Here is a 26668-nt window from a genome sequence, read left to right as displayed (position 1 = left end):
CATCAGCAAGTTTTTTTTTAAATGCCTTGATAATTAAGTGTCCAAAAGTGGGGAATGATGTTGATTCACAAGAGCATGAAATAAAATCAGCAAAGATGGAGATAGAAGCAGACAAAAAAAAATACCTGTTGGAATAATTTACATGCCACTTATTAGAAGAAATAGAAAGAGAAAAAATAATGAAAAAAAGAAATGGTAATACAGTAATTATGAGAGATTTAATTTCACATAAACAGGGCAGGTCATATTGCCAAAGTAATTTGGATGGTGAATTTATAGAAATATTTTTTTTAATTTCTGGAACTATATGTAATGGAATCAATTTGGGAATAGATTATTTTAGACTTTATCTTGTGGAGTGAAGCAAGGTTAATTAGTAATCTCATAATAAGGGATCCTTCAGGGGAAAGAGATCTGAATATAAGATTATTTGTGCAACACAAGAGAGAAATATCAGTGAGGAACCAGAATCTTGTAAAATGAGGCCAGTTTAGTAATATGGGTTGAATTGACAGTGTAAATTCGGGAATAAGGTTAGAAAGTTTGTCAAGGGCAAACATTTCAAGAAATATTTAAAAATTCTCAACTAATATAAAACTATTGAGAACTTTTTTTAAAATACATTTAGAGTAAACAAGTTGAGAAAATATTAGAAAACTACATGCATTTGAAAAATGTGCAAAGAATTAGGAGAATGTTATTGGAGGGTTTGAGTTGAAAGGAAGGGTTGGATACTGACGGGTGACCTTATCATGGTACACAAAAGTTATGAGGGGCATAGATAAAATGAATAGTTGCAGTCTTTTTCCTAGAGTCTAAAGTTTAATGTGAGAGGGAAAAGATGTAAAAAGCATCTGTTCATTCACACAGAAAGTGGTGGGTATAAGGACTGGACATAGTAAGGACTGAACATACTGCCACCACACCTGCAGGTTGTGCATTCCAAATGCCAACCAAATGCTGAATAAAAAAAGGTTTACTTTGTGACATTTTTAATTATCCTCATTATTTTACTACTATCTTCTCTATTTCTCATCCTCTCCACCAAAGGGAGCAGCTTTCCACCATCTATTCTGCCCAAATTCCCTCAGTATCATATGTACTGCAACCAGATCACTCATCTTGCTTTGTTTCTCTGAAGTAACCATCTCTGCTTTCTGGAATATATTACCTGAGAAAGTGGTAGAGGAAAGCATTCTCACAACATTTAAAAAGTATCTGGATGCTTGGAATACACACGGTATTCTAAAAACATTTCCTGTTTTTATATCCTGTGTCTCTATTAATAAAACCCCAAAATATGTATGCCCTATTCATTGTTAGTGTACAAGTGGACCCCTTTCGAAACTGGGTGCATTCAATTATATTGCCTCGCTCTGCCAAAATGCATCGCTCATAGTTCTCCATTTTAAGCATCTGTTCATTCCACCAACCTGTCTGTATCCTTATGCATTCTATCACTGTCCTCATTTTGTTTCATAATATTATCAAGTTTTATGCCATCTTCAAATTTAGAAATTGTGGCTTGCTCTTCCTCCATATCTCTTTGGCTTGGCTTCGCGGACGAAGATTTATGGAGGGGGTAAAAAGTCCACGTCAGCTGCAGGCTCGTTTGTGGCTGACAAGTCCGATGCGGGACAGGCAGACACGGTTGCAGCGGTTGCAGGGGAAAATTGGTTGGTTGGGGTTGGGTGTTGGGTTTTTCCTCCTTTGCCTTTTGTCAGTGAGGTGGGCTCTGCGGTCTTCTTCAAAGGAGGTTGCTGCCCGCCAAACTGTGAGGCGCCAAGATGCACGATTTGAGGCGTTATCAGCCCACTGGCGGTGGTCAATGTGGCAGGCACCAAGAGATTTCTTTAGGCAGTCCTTGTACCTTTTCTTTGGTGCACCTCTGTCACGGTGGCCAGTGGAGAGCTCGCCATATAACACGATCTTGGGAAGGCGATGGTCCTCCATTCTGGAGACGTGACCCATCCAGCGCAGCTGGATCTTCAGCAGCGTGGACTCGACGCTGTCGACCTCTGCCATCTCGAGTACAAATCTAATACATATTTAATACATCCATAAATATCATAAACTATGGCCCAACACTGATCTCTGGGAAAGCCATTATTTAGCTTTCTGTAGTCTGAAACCACCACAACACCCTACTGTCTACAACTTAGACAACATTGTATCTATATTATTAATGTCTATTTTATGAATAGTGTTTTTATGTTTGAAAGAGGTGTTTTCCATTACTCATCCCCTTGTGTTGGTAATATATTTTTGATACATAGAACATTACAACGCAGTACAAATCAATAGAAACCTACTCAACAAACTAAACCTTTCCTACCGTACACCCTTAAACATCTATTTTTCTTGTATCCAGTTGCCTGTCTGAGTCTTTTTAAAGACCCATTATACCAGCCACCACCACTACCCCTGGGAATGCATTAGAAGTGCCCATTACTCTCTGACAACTCAGTAAAAATGTGAGAGATGGTAAAGATGTTTGCAGATGATCCAAAATGTGGCATGTAGTTGATTGTTTAAAAAAAATAAATCTTTAAGATGCAAAAAGATATAAATAGTCTGGTCATTTGGACAAATTAAATATAATCCAAAAAAGTGTGAGGTCCTGCCTTTAGGAGTTGCAATAGGGGAACATACAGTAATTTACAGAATATTGAATAGTACAAAGGAATAAAGATGCTTTGGAGTTCACAGATCCATTAAGATAGCAGGACAACAAGAAACACATTTAACTGAATTGGAGCACAAGAAATTAAAGAGAGATTGGGTAGGACATGTAACAGCAGCATCGTATAATTCAAAAGCAAGAGGAGTGGCTATATTAATTAGCAAAAATGTGCCATTTAAAATAGAAGAGGAAATAATAGATCCAGCAGGGAGATATGTTATGATAAAATGTCAGATATATTCAGAGCTTTGGAATCTACTTAATATATATTCACCTAACGAAGAAGATCAAAAGTTTATGCAAGATATCTTTTTGAAGGTAGCTAATACGCAAGGGAACATACTAATAGGAGGGGATTTCAATCTGAATTTGGATCCAAATATGGATAAAACGGGGAAAAAAATTAACAGGAAGAACAAAGTAACCAAATTTATAATTAAATCAATGCAAGAAATGAAACTTGTGGACATATGGAGGAAACAAAACCCAAAAGAAAAGGAATACTCATACTACTCGACTAGACATAAAACATACTCAAGGATAGACCTATTCCTGTTATCAGCCCACATACAAGGGAGAGTTAGGAAAACGGAATATAAAGCTAGACTATTATCGGACCACTCACCCCTGTTATTGGCAATAGAGCTAGAAGACATCCCTCCAAGAATGTATAGATGGAGATTAAACCCCATGCTACTTAAAAGACAGGATTTTAGAGAATTTATTGAAAAACAATTAAAAATGTACTTTGAAGTAAATACGGAATCAGTGGAAGATAAGTTTATACTATGGGACGCAATGAAAGCATTCATTAGAGGGCAAATAATAAGTTATGCAACCAAGATGAAGAAGGACTATAATCAGGAAACAGAGCAGTTGGAAAGGGAAATAATAAACATAGAAATAAAATTAGCAATAAAGGAAGATACAACCAAAAGAAGAGAATTGGCGGATAAAAAAATAAAATATGAAACATTACAAACATATAAGGTGGAGAAGAATATAATGAAGACAAAACAGAAATATTATGAACTAGGGGAAAAAACACACAAAATCCTAGCATGGCAGCTTAAGACAGAGCAAACTAAGAAAATGGTATTGGCAACAAGGAAAAAAGACAAACAAATTACATATAATCCAAAAGAAATTAAGGAAAACTTCAGAGAATTCTATGAACAATTATACCGAACCGAAAACGAAGGGAAAGAAGGGAAAATAGATGAATTTTTGACTAAAATTGAACTACCAAAACTACAAATAGAGGAACAAAATAAATTAACAGAACCATTTGGAACAGTAGAAATACAAGAGATAATAAAAAATTTACCAAATAATAAGACACCAGGAGAGGATGGACTCCCAATAGAATTCTACAAAACATTTAAAGACCTAATAATACCGCCCCTCCTGGATGTAATCAACCAGATTGATGAGACACAAAACTTACCAGATTCATGTAAAACAGCAATAATTACAGTGATACTAAAACAAGGGAAAGATCCACTCTCACCAGCGTCATATAGACCAATATCTTTGCTAAACACAGATTATAAGATAATAGCTAAACTATTAGCGAACAGATTAGCAGAACAGGTACCGAAAATGGTAAATTTAGACCAAACTGGATTTATCAAAAAAAGACGCACAACAGACAATATTTGTAAATTTATTAACTTAATTCATGCAGTAGAAGGAAATAAAGCACCGGCAGTAGCAGTTGCTTTAGACGCAGAGAAGGCCTTCGACAGAGTAGAATGGAATTACTTGTTCAAAGTATTGCAAAAATTCAGTTTACCGGAGAAATATATTAATTGGATTAAAGCATTATATAAGGGACCGTTAGCGAAAGTGACAGTAAATGGACATGTATCAAAGCAATTTAACTTAAGCAGGTCAACGCGGCAGGGATGCCCACTATCACCATTATTGTTTGCGCTAGCTATAGAACCACTAGCAGAATCGATAAGAAGAGATAATAATATAAAAGGAATAAAAATAAAAGACAGGGAATATAAAATCAGTCTGTTTGCGGATGATGTGATAGTGTACTTAACAGAACCAGAACTATCAATAAAAGAACTATATAAGAAATTGAAGGAATATGGAGAAGTGTCGGGATACAAGATAAACGTAAATAAAAGTGAAGCAATGCCTATGAATAACGCGGATTTCTCAAAATTTAAGGAGGAATCCCCATTCAGATGGCAAACGCAGGCAATAAGATACCTAGGTGTGCAAATAAACAAAAATCTAGGCCAATTATATAAACTCAATTACAATCCACTAATGAAAAAATTACAGGACGATTTAGAGCATTGGAAAGAGCTACCACTAACACTGATAGGAAGGATAAACTGTATTAAAATGAACATTTTTCCAAGGATACTATACTTATTTCAGGCATTGCCAATACAACTGACAGAAAAATTCTTCAAAGAGTTAAAGAAAATAATAAGGAGATTTTTATGGAGAGGGGGGAAACCGAGGATAGCACTAGACAAATTAACAGAATGGTATAAACAAGGAGGCTTACAATTGCCAAACTTCAAAAATTATTATAGAGCCGCACAATTAAGGTACCTATCAGATTTTTATCAAACAAGGGAAAAACCAGACTGGACGAGACTAGAATTAGATAAAATAGGGGAAAAGATACCTGAACACATATTATATAAATGGGACGAAAAATTGGTACAACATAGAACTTCTCCAGTATTACACCATCTCCTCAATATATGGAAGAAGATTCATGTAGAAAGAAATAAAATAAATTACCAAATACCAAAACTAATATTGACGCAAAATAAGCTACTCCCTTTTACAATAGACAACCTTGCCTTTAGAAAATGGGAAAAAAAAGGGATTAAAAGAATAGAAAATTGTTTTTCAGGAAGTAGATTCTTATCCTTTGAACAAATGAGAGATAAGTACAATATAACGGGAGATACAGCGCTGGCATATTACCAACTGAGATCCTACTTGAAAGATAAATTAGGAAGCAACTTGAGTTTACCAGAGGGAAGTAACCTTGAATATGTGATTACAGATACAATGTTAATCAAAAGATTTATAAAAAATATGTATATTAAACTGCAAGAAAAGGAAAATGAGGAAACAAATGGTAAAACTAAACAAAAATGGGAACAAGATTTAAATATAAAGATAAAAAAGGAAACATGGGAGAAGTTATGCTCTGGAACGATGAGAAATACAATAAATACGAGGCTGCGTATGATACAATATAATTGGTTACACAGACTATACATTACACCGCAAAAGTTAAATAAATGGGACCCAACAGTATCTGATAGATGTTTTCGATGTAAAAAAGAAAGGGGAACAACAATTCATGCAATCTGGACATGTGAGAGAGTAGAAAAATTTTGGGATGATCTCAATCAGATATTAAATAAAATAACAGAAAACAATATACCAAAGAATCCAGAGATCTTTCTCCTAAGTAACATAAAAAATAAAGAATTTGGAATTGACTTGGAGGATGCACAAAAAAGATTTGTTAAGATAGCCCTAGCTGTAGCAAAAAAATGTATTATGTCAACCTGGAAATTGGAAGATAATTTGAAAATACAACAATGGTATATAGAAATGAATAAATGTATTCCATTAGAAAAAATAACATATAGTTTAAGAAATAATATTGAAATATTCGAACAAGTATGGGAGCCTTACATTAAATACAATAGCGAAAACCTACCGGGAACAAACATTACCTAAGTTGATGGAAGGAGAAGAGAAGAAAAGAATGGACTCAGTAGAATTTCTGGTGTATTTTTGTTGAATGACAACATTGTCTAACTGAATTAATGCAACCTAGATTGTATAACTAAAATGGATGAGAGGGGGGGGGGATGGGGGGGTGGCTTGGGAGGAGGGAGGGGGGAGGGAGAAAAAGTCACTGTAAATGTGTGGAAAAGAAAAAGTGTATATCATGGCTATTGTGATTTATGGTGTGAAAAATAAAAAATTTAAAAAAAAAAAAAAGATAGCAGGACAAGTCAATAATACAATTAAAAAGGCATACAGGCTACATCTTTACTAGTTGAAGCAAAGAAGATAGCAGGAAGATCATGCTGGAACTGTATCTATTGCCAGATGCCACACAGCATGAACACGACATATAGTTCCATATACTACAATACAGAAAAATTTAGAGGTGCAGAGGAGATTTAACGGTTATTGCTAGAATTAGAAAATTATAACAATGAAGAAAGATTAGAAAAACAAGATTATTTCCTTTCAAAAAGAGGCTAAATGGAGAGTAAGTTATATCAAATTATTACCAGTTTAAACAGAGAAAATTGGAAGGATCTCTTTCTCCTGGAAGAGGATTGCAAACCAAGGGGCATAGAATTAGTGTCATTGGTAAATGATTTACTGGGAGAATGGGAAAAAAAATCCATTCCAAATGTAATAGGTGATGCAACTCAGGGCATGAACAATGTTAGAGCAGAAGGCCCCATCGCATTTTCTAAATGTACTTGGATGTGTACAAATATCAGTGACCTGCAGGACTCTAGAACAATATTGTAAGCTGGGATTAGTTTGGGTACTGTATTTGATGGCAATATAGCAACCCTTTTATTGCCCCAAAAAATCACCTCAAAATCCACCCCAGGTCCTATATGCAAAGGTGTCATTTTGGTGCTGCCATTTTGCAAGATGGCAACAGGAGGAAAGTGCTCAAACTACTCCCCTGTGCTTTCCGGAGTCGCCACCACCGCTGCTCACTTCCCCCGGTAGTAAGGGTCGCTCTTTCCCTCCTACCCGTCACCACTCACTCCCTCCCTCCCATTGCTTCCTTCCTCTTGTCACTCGTTCTCTCCCACGGTGCTTTGAGGGGAGTGCTGAGCCTTAATGATTAGGATTTGTTCTATGAGCACAGTTCCCCAAAAAGATTGAATGAGGCACGGAGGCGGGTGGAAGTGAGTGAGCAACTCAGGCCACTCACTCGGCCACCCACTCTCGCACCTCATTCAATTTGCTCAGGGGTCCCATTGCTCACTCCCTCTCTCCCTCCTGTTGCTCACTCTCTCCCATAGTGTTTTGAGGGGAGCATTGGGCCTCAATGATCAGGATTTGTTTGACGAGCTTGATCATCGAGACCCAGCGCTTCCCTCAAAGCACCGTGGGACAGAGAGGGAGGGAGGGAGGGAGCAATTGACAGGAGGGAGGGGGAGATCAAGTGCCGGACCCCCGAGCAAATTGAATGAGGTAAATACACTAAAATAAATTTTCCTGAAATCTCACACTAAAAATGGGGGGTCCTATAAACCAGTATGTCCTATATGCTGTCAAATATGGCAGACAGAAAGACAAAATTCCCTCTTTCAGAATCATAAATTTTCTATGATTTGTCAGTCTTTACAAAACAATTGCATGACAGAATAGATACATCTGAAATAGAATAGAAAGCACATTAAGTAAGGAATTCATGAGAAAATTCTTTAATCAATGAGGAGTTAAAATGCAGATTTAACCATGACAGTTGTTGAAGCAAATAGCATCTATCTCATCCTGGAATGTGGGATTAGGTTGTGTACCAGCCAAGTACACTGGGCAAATGGTGTCCTATGTTGTACATTTGCAACAATATCATGAAACAGCTGAGAGAACTGGCTAAATAAAGACAATATGATGAATAATCGTTGCTGAAATTTTCTGAAGACAAGCTGCAGAACTGCTTTGCCTCTTGGTGAGTTGTTCCAATACAAGTGCACCACTGCCATCTACCTGACAATGTGAAAATTAAGGTAGGTGTACTTCATTCACAAAAAAAACCAAATACCCCTGGTCAATTATTGTCCCATCTCTTTACCATCAGTGATTAGAAAAATTATGAAAAATACTATGGACAATAAAATCAAATGGTACTTATTCACCAATATCTTGTTCACTAATGTCCTGTTTGAATTTCAATCTACTTGCTTCCAGGCCCTAGAGATTTAGGCATAATTTTGATGACTATAGAATCAAATAACCCCATAAACCTGAAGTCAATGTGTGGAATCATACATAGCATAAAGAAGGTGGTTGTGTTGACTGAAAGTTATACATTTCAACATTGTTCAGGAATCTCTCAGGACAACTTTCCAGATCCCACTATTTTAATCTTCCTCCATTGATGAGGTCAGATATGACAACATGATATTCAATTTTATTTCCAATTTCTCAGCTAATAAGAGATCCAAAATTGCATTCAGTAAAAACTAGACACTATTTGGGTATGGTTGATAAGTGATAAGTGGTAAATAACATTTGTAACTCACAAATGATAATACCTTTTTCTCTGGTACAGATGGGTCGCAGGAGAATCGGGAAGTTGATAATAGGTTGTGATAATAATACTGATAGTGAATTTATTGTCATATACATTGTATATTGTACATATGCACCCAAATACTTACATGCTGAATCCAAACAAGCACTTCATGAAAAAAATACATTAAATTAAAATGAAATCAAACGTGGTATGACAATAGTTCAGACAGTTTTCAGTGGTGTTGGATTATTTTATGATTAGTATTGTAAGAGGATGTTCAAGAGCCCAATAGGTGTTGCAAAGACTCTATTCTTGTAGCTGGAGGTACTGGACTTCAGGCTTCTTTACCTTCTTTCTGAAAGTAGCAATGACAAGAGATTGTGACCAAGGTGAAGAAGGTCCTATTTTGATGTTGCTGCCTTCTTGAGGCAGTGCCACACAAAAATTTCTACAGTACATGGGACATCAGAGCCTGTAATGGACTTAGCTATGTTTGCTACCTTCTGAGCTTTCTGTGTTCCTGGGCATTCAAATTACTAAAGCAGGCTGTGATGCAACCAATCTGTATATTTTCCACAGTGCACCTGTAGATGTTTAATGGAGTATTTGACAGCAGACATTTTATGAACTAGAGGCATTGATGTGCCTTATTCACAGTTTCATGATTACCTTGTTGTGCTGGCTGCAAGAGAGGTCCTCTGACATACAGTATATGCATGAACATGAAGCCACTAATCCTCTCCACCCTATCAGTGCAGATAAGTACATGTACTTGTACAATCAGATTATAATAAACTTGGCCTGACTATGTCAGATTACTATTTATTGACTACAGTTACACCTTCAACTCATAATGCCAAATAAAATAATCCTCAAACTCCAGAGACCTCAGCCTCAGCACTCCCACTCTGCAAATGGATCCACTACTTCCTATCCTTCAGACCACATTAGTGATAGCCTTTCTGCCATAATTAGCCTTAACACTGGTACTCCACAAGTATGCTCCCTGTCCATCCATGGCTACCGCTCCAACTTCATCTTTAAATTTGCAGGTGACACCACCGTCACACAATGACAATTCAGAATATAGGAGAGAGAGGGACTAGTGGCCTGGTGCCAGAACATGACATTTCTCTCAATCTATGCCTACCTCTTCATCTGTCTAATTAGAATCCTCTGAAATGCTACTATTATGTCTTCTTCTGCCACTACCATGGGTAGCTATTTCAGACACCTACCACTCTCTGTGTCAAAAGACTTGCCTCACACATCTCCTTTAAACTTTCCCCCTGACCTTAAATGCATGTCTTCTTGTATTTGACATTTTTACTCTGGGAAAAAGATTCTGACTATTTACCCTGTCTGTACCTCTCATAATTTTAGCAACTTCGATCAGATCTCCACTCAGCCTCTGATGTTCCAGAGAAAATAACCCTGTTTGTCTAACCTCTGCTTATAGTTCATATCCTGTAATCCAGGTAGCATCCTGGCAAGTCTCTTCTGTACCCTGTCCAAAGTCTCTACAGCCTTCATCTGATAGGACCACCAGAATTCTACACAGTATTCTGTGCAATATAACCCAAGTTTTATACTGCTGTAACATGCCTTCTTTCATATTGTACTCAATGCTCTGCCCAATGAAGGCCAGCATGCCTTATGCCTTCTTTACCACCCTATCAATTTGGATAGAAACTTACAGGAAGTTACGGATTTGGATCCCCAGATCCCTGTATTCAAGATCACTGTTAATGTTCCTGCCATTCACTATTTTCCTTTGCATTTGACCCCTCAAAGTACAACACCTCACACTTACTCAGCTTAAACTCTATCTGCCATTTCTCTGCCCATACCTCTAATTGATCTGTATCCTGATGTATACTTTGAGAGTCCTGTATATTATCCACAACTCCACCAATCTTTGTGTTATCACCTCCCCACCTACTTTTTCATTCATATAATTATACATGAAATCACAAACAACAGGGGTCCCAGCATTGATCCCTGCAGAGTGCCACTAGTTGCAAACCTCCAGTCAGAATAACACCCTTCCCAGCACTACTAAACTCTGACTTCTGTGGCCAATTATGAATCCAAGCCCTCAATTCACTGTGGATCCCAAGCATCTTTGCCTTTTGCCATTAGAGATCTTGTAAGATGCCATGCAGATAGCATCCATTCCTCTACCTTCATTAACTCCTTAAAAAAAACTAGTTTGTAAGATGTGATCTGCACAGTGCAAGACTGTCACTATTCTGGCATTTCTTTCCAAATGGCACATAAATCCTCTCCATAACTATTCTCACCTCTAGCTTCCAGTCCACTTCTTGAACTGGTGATCAACATTGGCTATTCTCCAGTCCTCTGGGGCCTCGCCTGTTGCTAGTGAGGATACAAAGATCCTCTATGAAAGGCGCCACCAAATTGTTTAAATGAGGTGCAACAAATAACAATGAAATAAAAGGTGACACCCAGAGTCTGCAGATGCTGGAACATGGAGCAACAATCTGCTGGAGGAACATAGTGAGTCGAACAGGAGCAGTGGGAAAAAAGAATTGTCAGCATTTTGAGCCAAAGTTATTATTTCTCTCCCCCTGATGCTGTCTCACTGACTGATTGCTCTAGCAGGTTGTTTCTTGAGCAATTAAATAAATATGTTTGAGGTTTCAGTTGAGGGATAAATATTTATTGCCAGGGTGGTACATTTAGTTACCCTTTTAAAAGGAATGCTATTTGGTCTTGTACATCAATGTGAAAGATTAGACATTCCTCAGGAAAAAGATTCTGGTAATGCAGTCTTCCTCAGTATCGCTGAAGGAAGTCAGGCTAGCCTTCCAAAAGATAACTTCTTGAAGGAAATGAAAATGTTACATTGGGAACCAAAGTTGATATTCGTTATAATTTTAAGATTAAACTAATGCTCATAAAAATGAAACCTATTCTGCTCAGTAATTTTTATGTTAATGATTTTCATCTGACATATTCTTCTTCATGAAGTAAGTATCTGGAGATAATCAATGTCTAAAAATAACTTGAATCTTTTTTTTGGATGGGGGTGTCATATAAGCCATTTATTGAATGCTGTTACAATCATGTATGTCAGTTTGAGACAATTTATTTGTCACATCATTTCTACACCAATAAATTAAATATGCAATTCACTGGGAAGGAAACTTCGATCTTGGCTATCGTTTGATAACAGATTTATGCTGCTGATTTGTTAATTGTTCACACGAGCACTAGTCTCATGGCAGATGAAAAGTAGTTATTATTTTTTTGTCTCTAATAGCAAGTGTGTATGAGTGTCTCTTAGATCCCATAGCAAGTTCCTTTGCATATAATTAACAGCCAGACATTGACTTATTTAAAAAACATCAGCTAGAATGTTAGATCAGCAGTAGCTTGATTTCTTCCCCCTCTCCTTGACCTCCTACCTATGTTTAATGCAAGAGCCCATAAAAAGGGGAAGGAAAGAAGAGACTAGGGCTGAGGGCTGAGGGCTGGGGGCTGGGGTCATTGTGGAGGAGGTAGAATGAGAAATACATACTCCCTGTGTGTGTGTGTGTGTGTGTGTGTGTGTGTGTGTGTGTGTGTTGTGTGTGTGTGTGTGTGTGTGTGTTAGTGCTTTCAGCACCAAGCAATTTTTTTCAAGTTGAGTCTCTGCAGAGGAAAAAAAGCGTGCACACACACAAAAGCTGCTGGGGAAAAAGCACGCACACACACACACACACACACACACACACACACACACACACACACACACATTTACACACACACACATATTTACACACACACACACACACACACACACACACACACACACACACACACACACACACAAGCACTCACACGCATACACTGTCAAGACTTTGCTGCTGCTGAATGCTGGTGATCACCTTTTGAAGATGGTTGTGAAAAGTAATCCAGCGCCCCTCTTGTCTTTCTCTCACAGTGATTATGTCATCGAGGAGAAGACGGCACTGCTTCAGAAAAAGGAGAACGAAGGATATGGCTTTGTCCTCCGAGGAGCTAAAGGTGGGATTTCTGTATTTTTGATTCCTTTTTTAAAACCTTTGTGAAGCACCCAGAATCATACTGAGCTGGAATATAAATAGAATACATCTGTTGGGAATTTGTTTTCAGTCTTAAGAATTTTCCACACTGCTTCTGTAACCCCTTGCAAATTTATTCCAGTCGAACAGCTTGTGTCAGTGTTGCTAGCTTGATTTCTGCATCTTCAAGCTTTGTCATTCTTGCTACATGATCAGGAACCATTGTTAAAGCCGTATGTTAGAGAGATGGGCAGGGTAAATACATGCTTGCCCATAAATAATGTTCTATTCACCTCATTTATTAATACTGCAGGCAGCAGACTGCAGCTAGATATAGACAACCAACATGTAATAGTATTAAATACTAACTATTGTGATGTATATGCCACTTTTCTCTGTATTAAAAATATTTCAACAGAAACCATAGAAATTAGAAAAGGTTTATTTGAAAGAGAGTCGATCTCCACTAAAAGCAGCTTCACGCCTGAGGCACAGCAGCCTTTCTCCATGTACATTTTCTGCTACAGATTTGATGTATAACATATCTTCTAAATGTACTCCAAATGTGCCCATATAATCATGTCAGCCATCGCCACTTTGAGAGCTTGTGTGTGTATGTCTGTCTGCCAGTGTGTGTATCAGTTGGTGTGAGTGTGTGCTTATATACTTACGAGGCTACAAATGGGTGTGAAATGTGATTGTGAGAGCATTTTTATGTTTTTATATTTTTGCACACCTTTGTATAAATGGGTGTTTTCATACAATGTGATCAGCTGTTAATGCACAAGAAAATTCTATGTCTCTGTCACAATACCTATAGCCCTATCCAAAGTAGAGCATGAATCCCTAAATAGTAGTATCCCTGTTCATCATCCTACCACATACAACCAAATTAGCTTTCCCTGCTTCAATTCTCTGGCTCTGCCTTAATCAAACTATCGCATGATTCACTGTCCATCACTATATTCAATATAATAAAATTAAATATTCATCCATAAATATGTGTAACTAGGGTTGTTGTCCTTCACTCCAATGTGATGGACTGCATTTTTCCTTATTATCTGTTTCTGGAATTCACAGACCTCTCTTTGTAATGCTATTCATTTTCCTCGACAATGTTGAATATACTGTCTGTTCCTCGAGTTTATGTAATGGAGTTCAATGTTTGCTCCCTACTGTTTATCAAAAAATTCATTGTCCATCCTTTTAATCTTCATGAGTGTGATTTATTGTCTCTTTTTATTGGACACATTGGAATTTAATACCTGCCTCTATTATTTTCCAGGTCATCGCATTTGTAGTATATAACGGGACACACTACACATTCCTCTGTTGCATGTAATAGTGTGTCCTGTCCTTTGTTCAATTGATGACAATCTTAATGACAAAGTAAAATGTCATTCATTGTCATTAATAGCAATTATTGTCATTCATTCTGATTTATTTAATGAAATAAAATTCATTGAGTAGAACACCTTTATAACAGTGCTAGCGACCAGGGTTCGAATCTGGCGTTGCCTGAAAGGAGTTTGTATGTTCTCTCCGTGTGCGCCGGTTTTTCCCGGATGTTCTTATTTCCTCTCACATTCCAAAATATATGAGGTTGTAAGTTAATTTGGGTGTAATTAAGCAACATGGGTTTATATGGCCAGAATCAGTTCTACCATGCTGTAAATAAAATTAAGAATTAAAATTAAAAAAAATAAACACAGTTTACCAATTATCATTCTTCCTTTACAGTGCAATTCAAAATCTGTCCTTCTTCTGAATACTATGAGATTAACTGTTTGTAGCTCTAATGTAAGGAGAATCTCTGTCCTTTGTTAATCATAATTAATATCCCTCCATTATTCATTCTCTATATGTGCTCTATTCTGTACAATAGGATTCACTTATAATTTCAGAGTACATTATTCAATTTTTTATTGTGAAAAATGGAATTCATTATCAATCTCCCAAGCCACATGGGATTAAGTATCTGCCTCTCAGTTGTAGTCATCAAGATTCACTATCCATTCCAATATGGAGTGAATTTAGCTGTCTATTGTATTTAACAGATCCCAAACTTTTTCCTTCTTAGTATAAACAGTATCTGTGTGTCTTATTGCTCTATTGTACATCATAAAATTAAATTTTTGTCCATTTTGTTAATTGTTAACAAGTTCCACATTTATCCTTCCTTCCTCTAATATACATAGCAAGACTAAATATTTACCCATCTATAAATTAGGGAGTGTTTAAACAAGGTTGGAAAAGTATTAAGAATAAGAGCGATGAACTTAAAACTTGGATCAGAACATGGAATTACAATATTGTGACCATTACAGGGTTAAGAGAAAATAAATAGGTGGATTTTAGAAAGATGCAAAAATAATATGGTTGTTGTCATGGGTGACTTTCAATTCCGTAATTTTGACTGGTACCTCCTGAGTGCAAAAGAGTTAAATGGGGCAGAATTTGTTACGTGTTTGCAGGAAAGATTCCTGACAGTATATGGATAGTCTGACTAGAGGAGAGACCATACTGGAACTAGTACTGGACAATGAATTGGATTACAGACCAATTGGTGGATGAACAATTCAGATAATAACACAATATTGACTTCCAATTTCCTTTAACCCACCCACGTTATCTCTCTTTCCCCACCCTTCAGCTCCCAACTCCTTTCCCTCCCTTCTCCTATCAGAGGAGAACCCTTCCCTTCTTAGCCTACCCTTCTTAGTTCTTTGTCCTCTCCCCTTATCACCTCTCAGCATCTCACCTGTAACCACCTATTACCTCTTTCCATGTTATACAGTGCTTTTCCCCTTCCTCCCTCCTCTCCTCCTTCCCCATCCGGCAACCTTTATATTCAGGGATCTACCTGTTTTTTCACATTCGTAACAAAGGGCCCAGGCTTTAAACATTGGTTGGCTTTCTTGCTGTAGGTGCTGCATGGCCTGCTCCAGCACTGTTGTGTATTGTACTTGACCCTAGCATCAGTGATTTTCTTGACCTTTAGTATAGCTATGAACAAGAAGAGAGGAGACAAAATGGAAAATATTTAATTGGGGAAGATGTGACAGGCCCAGAGGACCCCAAAACCCAGCAGCAATAGAAATTGACCAAGACAAATGGTTACTTAAACAAAAGTTACTTTTAATTTTCTTTAAACATAAAAACAGGATCAAACTTTAACTTATTATTATTAACTTAACCCCCTTCTAATTCTAAGCGCACATGTATGTAATGTGTGTGTAAGTTCAGAAAGGTTCTTTAATTCACAGTCCAATCTCATTTCTCACCAGGCTTTGGTGCTTGAAAGGTAAATAGTTACTGTTCAGAGAGAGATTTGTTGCTCGTTGGATACACACAAACTGATGCCTTCCGATCAGCCACTTCAGTGTCTTGCCGAAGAAACTTTCCCCATCACAGTTTTCCATATGATAACCTCTTTCTTTCAGGTCACCACAGAGTTCTTTTTCTGTTTCCCTTATCTCAACCATCTCCTCTTGTATGGACCACAATGGCTTTGAACAGGCTGAACCCAGAACTCGCAACTCATATTCAAAATGGGGTTTCAAACAAGTTTCCAAAAGCCACTGCAGAAAACCAGCACTCTCTCTCTCTCTCTCTCTCGGCCATTTCAGATAGCCCAAAATTTGAGATGTAAAGGCAGAGAAACTCTGCAAAAATGCATAATCTCCTACCTTTCTGAATGTGTGGAGGCTGTCTCCGAGCTGCATATTCCAACCCCTCTCTGAGAGGGATAATCTCCGCAGCGCTGCCCTCTGTCGATCAATCTGAATGTACAGCTATGCTAAGCAACCATTGGGGCAGTGAGACCATCAGGGCAGCGGGTGCAGTTGGGGCAGGATGGACCATCAGGGCAGCGGGGGCAGCAGGGACTGTCGAGGCAGTGAAGTCTGTCGAGGCAGTGAAGTCTGTCGAGGCAGTGGGAGCTATCAGCGAGAACAGAAGGGGCAGCGGGGCCGTCGGGGCAGTGGGAGCTGTCAGTGGGAGTCGGCGGGGCAGCGGGGACCATCAGGGCAGTCAGGACAGTGGAGACTGGCAGGGCAGCAGGGGCTAGCGGGAACCGTCAGGAGGGCGGCCAGTGCTAGCTGGGACAGCGACACTGGGCTGCTTTGGCCTTCAAGGCTGCTTTCTTCAGCTCAAAATGTGGCAGAGAAATGGCCATCTACCCATAATCCCCAATGCAGCTAGAACTGTTCTGGGAACCATAGAGCGGCTTCAGCTACATGGGGAATTATGGGTATGGAAGAAAGCCATTGCTCTGCCATGTTGGATCCGGAGGGCACTATGAGGTGCCTCTGGATATGAATAGGACACTGGAGTAGCCTTTTAGAGCTGCTGCCTGAAAGGTAGGTTCCATTTTCCCATCTGCTCTGTAGCCGGTCTCAAGACAAAAGTGCAACATGAAATGGCCTTCTCTCTCTCTCTCTCTCTCTCTCTCTCTGTCACACTTGGAGAAAAATCTGTTTGACTCTCTCTGCTTGCAAAACCTCATGACATTACACTAAAACAGTTTGCTGACTCCCAAAATCAATTCATGAGAGATCTTATCAGTTTCCTGAGATGGGCCCTTCCATTTGCACCTCATTGTGAAAATCTCCAGCACAGGAGTCTATTGTCTTTGTAGACTTGTAGGCACCACCCTATGCATAATTCTTGTATTTTAAAATGAGATCTGTTTTGAAGTGTTTGTATCTGTTTGTGACCTAACTAAAAAACCCCACAATCTATCTCCTCCAAAAAAACATGATATAAAATATAACATAATCTGAACAAGAAGAGAGGAGATAAAGGGAAAATTACGATGGTATTAGGCAGGAACTTGAGGGCTTTCTTTGCGAACAGATCTTCTCAGGAAATCTACAGCAGAAATGTCGGGGATGTTAAGGTTCCACTTGCATGGGATCCTTATGGATAGGTTCAACCCGCTGAACCCGGGAAAGGGTGGTATGGTAAAATAATCATAGAAGAGAAAAGAAGAAGTATACTTAAGGTTTAGGAAACAAAAGTAAGACAAGGCTCATGAAACTTATAAGGTAGCCAGGAAGACAGTTAAGAATTTAGGAGAGCAAGAAAAGCATAGGAAAAGGTCCTGGCGTGTGGAATTACAGAATGCTCCAAGGCATTCCAGTCGTACAGTGCTCTCCATAATGTTTGGGACAAAGACACTTTTTTTTCCATTTATTTGTCCCTGTGCTCCACAGTAAATAGTTTTACTACAGGAAGCTCAGGAAGAAATTGTTGGAGTATTGATGAGGATCCTTGCATTCTCCATGGCCACAGGAATGATACCGGAGGATTGGAGGATAGCAAATGTTGATCTCTTGTTTAAGAAAAGTAATAGGGAGAATTGTGGGAATTATGGACAAGCTATTGGAAAGAGTTCTTAAGGACAGGAATTATGAGCATTTAGGAAAGCATAGTCTTATTAGAGATCATCAGCATGGATTTTTGAGGGGCAGTTCATGCATCATAAACCTAATTGGGTTTTTCAAGGAAGTGACAAAAGAAATTACCGATAGGGTGGTGGATGTGGTGTAAATGGAGTGAGGTATTTGACAAGGTTTTTTATGGTAGGGTCATCCAGAAAATCATGAGGAATGGGATCTGTGGAAACTAATCTGTGTGGATTCTGAATTGGCTTACCCACAGAAGGCAATGGGTGGTAGTAGATGAAGCATATTCTGCACGGAAGTTGGTGACTAATGGTGTTCCACAGAGATCTATTCTGACTCTTTCTGATTTTTATAAATGACTTAGATGAGGAAGTTGAGGAGTGGATCAGTGAGTCTGCAGATGACACAAAGATTGGATATGTGGAGAGTGTAAAAGTTTGTTGTAGATGCAAAGTTGGATGGAGAAGTAGCAGTTCAATTAGGAAAAATGTGAAGTCTTACACTTTGGAAGATCAAACATGAAGGCAAAGTACATGATTAATGGCAGGATTCTTAGCAGTGTAAAGGAGCAGAGGGACCTTGTGGTCCAAGTCAATGGATCCCTAAAGGTTACTGCGTGTTGATTTGAAGACATATGGCATGCTAGCCTTTATTAGTCATGGGATTGAGTCCAAGAGCTGTGAAGTAATGTTTCAGCTCCATAAAATTCTGGTTAGACCTAACTTAGATTTTTGTGTTCAGTTCTCGTCACTTCATTAGAGGAAAGATGTGGAAGTTTTGGAGAGAGTGCAGAGGAGATTTACCAGATGCTGCCTGAATTGGAGGACATGCTTATAAAGGAAGGTTAAGTGAGCTAGGGCACTTTTATTTGGAGCGACAGAGGATGAGAGGTAACTTAACAGAGGCATATAAGATTATGAGAGGCATAGATAAAGTAGACAGCCAGCAATTTCTTCCCAGGATGGCAATGACCAATACCAGAGGATATCTATTAAGGTCAGTGGAGAGAAGTGTAGGGGAGATGGAGAGTTGTGGATATCTGAAACACATTGCCAAGAGTATGGTGGAGGCTGGTACATTGGCATGTTCAAAAGACTTAGGCAGACACATGGACGTAAGAAACAATGGAGAGTTATGGGCTGTGAGGATGGATGGGTTAGATTGAAATGGAGTAGGTTTATGTAGGTTGGCACAAAATTATGGGCTGTAAGGCTTGTACTTTTCCCTAATATTCTGCATTCTATGTTAATTTTTTTGACAAATTTTAACATTTATCCCTCTATTGTTGATATAAAAATTTGTTTTCTGTCTCTCTTGTATCCAACAAGGTTGACTGTTCAATTCTATACTGAATAAAACAAAATTCAGTTTGAATCTCAGTATTATGTATGATATGATTTGCTTTTTTTTGTTATATATAACAGCTTCCCTTTCATTCTATTGTATAAAATTGAATGTCTTTCCCTACAAGGTTTACAGTGGGAATTTTGTTGTGCATGGCAATATTGCAATTATTTACCATCCATCCCTCTGTTACTTATAGGTGGTCTCAGTGTCCAGTATATAATGGATTTTACTCCTATTCCCTCAAGCTATATAACAGAATTCATCCTCTTTTCCTCCTTTTTTGGGTGTGGGTTTACTGACATTCCACTGCTTGTTTAGAATCAGATTCATCATCTTTCTCTCTGCTCTAGGTCTAACCAGGATTCACCACCCATCTCTTTGTTGTATAAAATAAGTTGTGTTTGTCACTCTATATAAAACATTATTCACCATCTATGTCTCTATTGCATGTCTGATTTTTCATCTCTCTATCAAGATTTGCTTTCTTTCTCTTTATTTATATATTTAGAGTTCTATTTGCACATTAATCCATATATTGTATGAAAAGTAATTTGCCATCTATGTCTTTTTTACAATAGGATTCACCATCCACATTTCAATTACATATGAAAATAGAACATCTGTTTCTCAATTGAATGAAATTGGCTACCCATTGCTTCATTGTATATAACAGGTTATCTAACCCTAACCCTCGGAGGTGCATTAACTGGATTTATCAGCAGCAGGCTCTGTGGTATAAAATGAAATTCACTGTCAATGCCTCTGTTGGAAGAAATGAGAGTTATCATTCTTCCCCACTACTTTATTCACTGCTGCACATGATGTGATCATTAGTCATCGCTCTTCTTCATGAGATTCAATGTCCATCATTCTATAATATCCCTCAGTATAATCTTTTATTATACAATTTACCTTGGATTATATGTGCAACAGCTCTGCTGCTTGCAACAGCAGTAAAAAGTGTGGCAGAACTTGAGTGGTAGGGGATTCCATAGTAAGGGTATTAGATAGGTGCTTCCGTTGCTACAAGCAGGACTCCTGGATGATGTGTTGGCTTGCAGGTGCAGGATCAGGGATGTTTGGGAGCAGCTAGTAGGCGTTCAGATAGGACAAGATGAACAGTCAGTTCTCATGGAAGGTTCTAATGATAGAGGTGAAAAAACAGAGTGAGGTCTGCCAAGTCGAATAAAATATAGGATATAAATTAAAAAGTAGAACCTGAAATCTTGAGAATAATACTAGTGCCACATGCTGGGCAGAGTTGGAAGAACAGAAAAGTTAGGATTGAGCAGAGATGCAGGAGGGAGGCTTTGAGATTTCTGAGACATTGGAGCCACTTCGGGGTGAGGTTGGACTAGTCCAAACTGGATGATCTACACCTGTGCAGGATCAGGATCAATGTCCCAGAGTGGTTTTGGGGTGGATTCAAACTATGTGGAAGAGGGGTAGGAATCTATTACAGAACAACAGAGAGAAGCAATGCAGAGACCAAAGCTAAAATTTGCAAAGAGAAAAGTAGAAGTGGAGTACGAAGATTACTGAATTCTAAAAGGACAATGAATGTAAGGGTACTTTGCCTAAATGCCCATAGTATTCAAAACAATGTCAATGAACTTGTAGCTCAAATCAGTACAAAGGGATATGACTTAATGGCTTTTGCAGAAACATGGTTAAAGGGTGAAGATGGTTGGGATTTAAACATCCAAGGGAATCAGAAGAATAGGAGTAAAACAAAAAAATCTGCAGACATCATGGTTGAAGTAAAAATACAAAGCTAGAGAAACTCAGCAGGTCAAGCAGTGTCCTTTATATATCATCTTGGGAAGAGAGTTCTTCCAGTCCAGATCTTCCAAAATGTCTGCCTTCCACAAACGTGGCTTCCCCTCCACCACCATCAACTCAGCCCTCACCCGCATCTTCTCCATTTCCCGCTCATCTGCCCTGGCCCCCAAATATAACAAATATAGAACTCCCCTCATCCACCACTCCACCAGACTCTGCATCCAAGACATCCTCTGGAATTTCCAGGACTTACAACAGGATCTCACCACCAGACACATCTTCCCCTCTCCTTCTCTCTGGCTTCTGTTGGAACAACTCCCTCCATGACTCCCTTGTGCACTCATCTCTCCTTTAAATCTCCTCTCTCTCCCTCCCCCCCCTCACCAACCACCCCCCCCCCCACCAATGGCATAGCTTAAAAATAAGGTGAGTACAGAAGGAGCAACCTCTTCCCCTGAGTACATTCTTAAAAAGTGGTGCCTTTTTGCACTGCTCAGTCTACTGTGATGTGCTGGTGGGTCACCACAGGAGTGGTGGCCCACCAGCACATCACATGAGCACATACACCCCATCCACCTGCTTGAAATGTGTTCCAGGGCACAGACGCCACACCCTCATTCAGTAAGTTAAAAAAAAAGCAACAATGTTAAATATTGCAGTAAACTGAAGTCAAAGTTTTATTTGCCCCCAAATTAACTCTTTGTTTTATTCAACGACTTTTGCCCTGCATGGCCTTGTTCAGACCAGCTGAAGCCCTAACAGGGACTTCCAGCTCAACAAAATCCTTGGTCCCAATCAACTGGCGGTGCAGCGCAGCAGGTCCTAGAGATCAACAGCTCCTATCATCCATTCCAGAACTGACAATAGTCTCAGCTCAAAACGTGAAATTTTCTAATTTATATAATCAGTTACAGAATTAGGCTTCTCTCAGTTTTGAAGACATTCCTCTTTTCTTCCCAATGCTTTTCTCCATGTTTCATTTGAGTTAAGATTTCACAAAAATGTTGTGAACACTGTAAGACTATGAAGATACCTGTGATTTGTGGTTTCCCATCATTTATTCACAATTTATGTATGTTTAAGTACAGAACTAATCTGCACATCTCTAGTGGAAGTTTGTTGGCTTTACTTGCATTGCAGCAGACTCAGGAAGGGTTCCCCCTCCCCTGACGCCGCCAGAAAATCAGTGTGGCCCGCCATTCAACCACTGACTGGTATGTGACGTGACGCCATTTTATGTGCTCACTCTCCCTAATGTTAGAACCTGGCTATGCCCCTGCTCCTCAGCACCTTTCCCTCTTGCTTCAGGATGTGCCACATTTGCACCCACATCTCCTCCCTCATCTTGGTCCAGCGTCCCAAAGAGGCCTTTCAAGTGAAGCAACACTTCACTTGTGTATCCACAGGACTGAATTACTGCATCCGGTGCTCATTTTGTGCATCTCTACATCGGAGAGACTGAACGCACATTGGGAGCTCACTTCGCTGAGCAGCTTCGCTCCGTCTTAACCAGTAACAGAGAACTCCCAGTAGCCAATCATTTCAGTTCTGTCCTGTACTCCCACACTCACATGTCTGTCCATGGCCTTATGCACTGTCTCACCAAGACCACCCGCAAATTGGAGGTACAACACCTGATTTTCTGTATGGGCACTCTCCAGCCAGATGGCATTAATGTTGACTTTTCCGGTTTCTACTAACCTTCTCTCCTCTTCCACCTCCTCCCTTCCCTTCCCCTTTCTATTTCTCCTTCCTCCCTTCACCTTTCCTTCACCTTGCCATATCTCCTCCCCTTGATCTTTGCTGTCCTCCCTCCCTTCTTCACCTATCACCTCTGGCCTTGTGACCATCCCTTCCCCCCTCTATTCTTTTGATCGGATGCCTGCCGACATTTTCCCATTCCTTGATGAAGGGCTCAAACCCGAAACGTTGGTTATGTATTTTCACCTTTGCTATATAATGGACATTGCTTGACCTGCTGAATTTTTCTAGCTTTGTGTTTTTACTTTAGAAGGATATGCAGAAAGGGAAGGAAAATTAGGTAGCGCTCTTAATTTAGGATGAGCCAAGGGCAATAGCAAGAGATAATATAACATCTAAGGGCCAGAATGTTGAATTAATCTGGGTAGAGATTAGAAATGGTAAAATTAAAAAAAATTACTGGTGGGTGAAGTCTATAGGCCACCAAATACTATATATTTTGGCATATAAGTTGACAGGCAGATAGGTCAACTCCGCCCCCCCTCCCCCCTTTTTAGCCTTATTTTAATGTTTTTATGTTATATCCGGTGTATAATTTAACCCACCCTCCCCTTTTTTGAGAAATTTTTTAGGGTTTCACGACTTGACTTAGCCAAAATATATGATAATAACAAAACAATGGCCCAGGGAATAAATCAAGAAATATCTGATGCATTTAAAAAAGCAACATGGAGAACTTTAACTTGTATATAGATTGGGAAAATCAAGTCAGTTGAAACAGTTTCCCTGGTCCATGACCCCTCAAAGTGAAAATGAAGCATTCATAATAGTCCTTAAGTCAAGTCCACTAAAATGTATTGTTATCTGAATGTACAACTCGACGAAACAGCATTCTCTGGTTCTCGGTGAAAAACATAGACACACAACCAGACATAACATACGTACAGACAAACATTATAATGTAGGACAAGTATTTCATCTGTACAAATAAATAAATAAATTTTGCTTTATACGTATGGGAATCTTGGGTGGTTAGTGTGAGCAGTGTCTTTAGTCATTCGGCATTCTCACTGCCCGTGGGAAGAAGCTGTTCCTCAGCCTGGTAAGGCTGGCTCTTATACTCCTTTATCTCTTCCCTAATGGGAGCAGCTGAAAGATGTTGTGTGCAGAGTGGAAGGGTTCGTCAATGATTTGGTGAAGCCTCTTCAGACAACAATCCTGGTAGATCATGTCAATGTGGGGGAGGGAGACTCCAGTGATCTTCTCTGCCACTCTTATGGTCCTGAGGATTGACCTCCGATCCATTTCTCTACAGCAACCATGCCACACTGTGATGCATTCAGCCACGATGCTCTCAGTAGAGTTCCTATAGAAGAATGATTTGCGTTCCTAATATACTCAGAGTACCAAGAGGGAGAAAACCACCCTACAAACTATCTACCCATCTATCCTGTCAGGCATCTCCTGCCTCATTTGTTGAAGAGGCTGTGATTTGCCATTTTGGTTTCATCAATCATGACAGAACTGCAGAAGCAAAGTAGAAGAAAGTCATTCTTGATCCTTAGTGGTTGCATAAAGAGAATAAAGATTAATGAAGAACAGAATTCACATTTTTAATTTCTTTTATTTTGCTTTCTTTCATTTTGGCATCAGACAGTTAGATGTCCAGCCTTTTAATCCTTATAATCTATTCTACAGATTCTTATACTCATAAAATATTAAATAGCATTGGATAGGATGGATAGAGAGAAGCTATTTCCATTGATTAGCATTAACAAAGTTAGACTAGATTTCAAGAACATCATTAAGAAATATTGTTACCTTGATACTGGTGTAGAAATTTGCAATTCCCTTTTACAAATGACAATTATTGCCAGGATAGTTGATCATTTTAAATCTGATTTGTTAGACTTTTGCAAACCAATGGGATAATGGAAAATTATATGTGGAGAAAGTTACAGATCAGCATTATTTTATCAATAGTGGAATAGAATTAATGGACTTAAAGTAGCTTATACCTGGATTCATTCCAAATTTCTCAATCAAACTTACACATTTACCATCCTTTCCTTTGATTTTTATTATGAGATTCTCCAAAGATCCCTCAATGTCTCTCCCTCAGATCAGTATGACAAGATTAAATGCCTCAAACATATATTAAGAAGAATCAATAGCCATCACTTAATTGTAAAAAAAAATATTTATTGTATGTATATAAAATGTTAAGCAAACAATGAGAAACTGGAGGTATTTTAAACGATATTCCCTCAATGGTGTATCCTGGAATTCAATTACTTTTCATCTCTTGTACATAACACAAAACCACCATCCACCAATTCCTTCCTTGTATCTCAGAGTTTCATCCTTTGTTCCTTTGTTGTAAAAATTGGTTTTCAACATCGGTATCTCATTTGAATCTAATGAAATTGTCCATCTCTTCACTGTATATAAAAGGATTTTATATATGATCTTCGAATGAAGATAATGATCTTCACTATTCAACCCTCTACTTTTAAAATATTGTTAACCACCATCCGGATAGTTAATGATATTTATTCAGTCATATACATTTAAATTCACATTATTTTATTCAATGTAAGCAAATGCTTAAAATATAAAATAGAATGCAATACCAAACCACCCCCCCCCCCCCGCCCTACTTATAAAGGCATACAGCTTGGAAACAGACCCTTCAACCCAACCTATGTAGTCTGACCAAAATATCCCATCCGCACGCCCTACATGCATGTGTTTGGCACATGTTGCTTAAATAGGGTTCAAAGAATTATAGAAGACCCTTTCCATCCAGCACACATTATCTTTGCCTCCTACCATCAATGGGGTGCAGGAGCATCAAAATCAGGTCTGCCACATCTTTATGTGTGTGTGTGTGTGTGTGTGTGTATATATAAAAAATAATATTATTATGTGCTGAGTATTGTATTCCTATGTATAAGTATGCACCTACAATCAGAGAAACACTGTTTCATCTGGTGTATATGTACAGTCAGATTATCTTCAACTTGAACTAAATGTGAACTAAAATAAAAAATGTTAAATTAGCATTTTAAAACCAATAGAAATACTTAAAAATAATTACATTAAAATTAACTCATATCAAAAAGGTTGTAAATGAGCTCAAATACTTCTTTCTTTCACAGTCATTCATGTGCATTGAAATTAATGGAGTTGTTGCAATTGCCACAGGTTTAGCAAGGAAAATTCTGCTGCTAACGTGTGCATCTCATGCTCCCTCATAGTTATAGGGGTTATTGCTGACAGTTCCGGATAAAAATTAATACTGTTCGAATCTAACCTTTGCTTCTTTCTGTGCGGACTTTTTATATTTTCTCTTTGACTGAATTGGTGTTCTTTGGTCTTCTGGTTTCCTCCTATCACCAAATTAAGTGGCTTCTCT

The 26668-nt window shown here is 38.6% G+C and overlaps 1 protein-coding gene across 35 annotated transcripts in view; it reads left to right on the top strand.

The window, feature by feature from the left end:
* The window catches only part of shank3a (SH3 and multiple ankyrin repeat domains 3a), a 651448-nt gene that overhangs the window by 500643 nt on the left and 124137 nt on the right, over nucleotides 1-26668 (top strand). For all 35 annotated transcript variants that reach the window (XR_011348059.1, XR_011348061.1, XR_011348060.1 and 32 more), the window contains one exon: nucleotides 12913-12995. Coding sequence is in view for 32 of the 35 variants with exons in the window: in XM_069908797.1 (XP_069764898.1) it covers nucleotides 12913-12995 (83 nt within the window). In the remaining 3 variants the exon portion in view is untranslated. The remainder of the gene's footprint in view (nucleotides 1-12912; nucleotides 12996-26668) is intronic.

The sequence above is a fragment of the Narcine bancroftii genome, chromosome 13 (genome assembly GCF_036971445.1).
Source record: "Narcine bancroftii isolate sNarBan1 chromosome 13, sNarBan1.hap1, whole genome shotgun sequence".
Taxonomy (NCBI): Eukaryota; Metazoa; Chordata; class Chondrichthyes; order Torpediniformes; family Narcinidae; genus Narcine; species Narcine bancroftii.
Note: the sequence above shows the minus strand (reverse complement) of the source record. Positions and strands in the feature narration are given on the sequence as shown.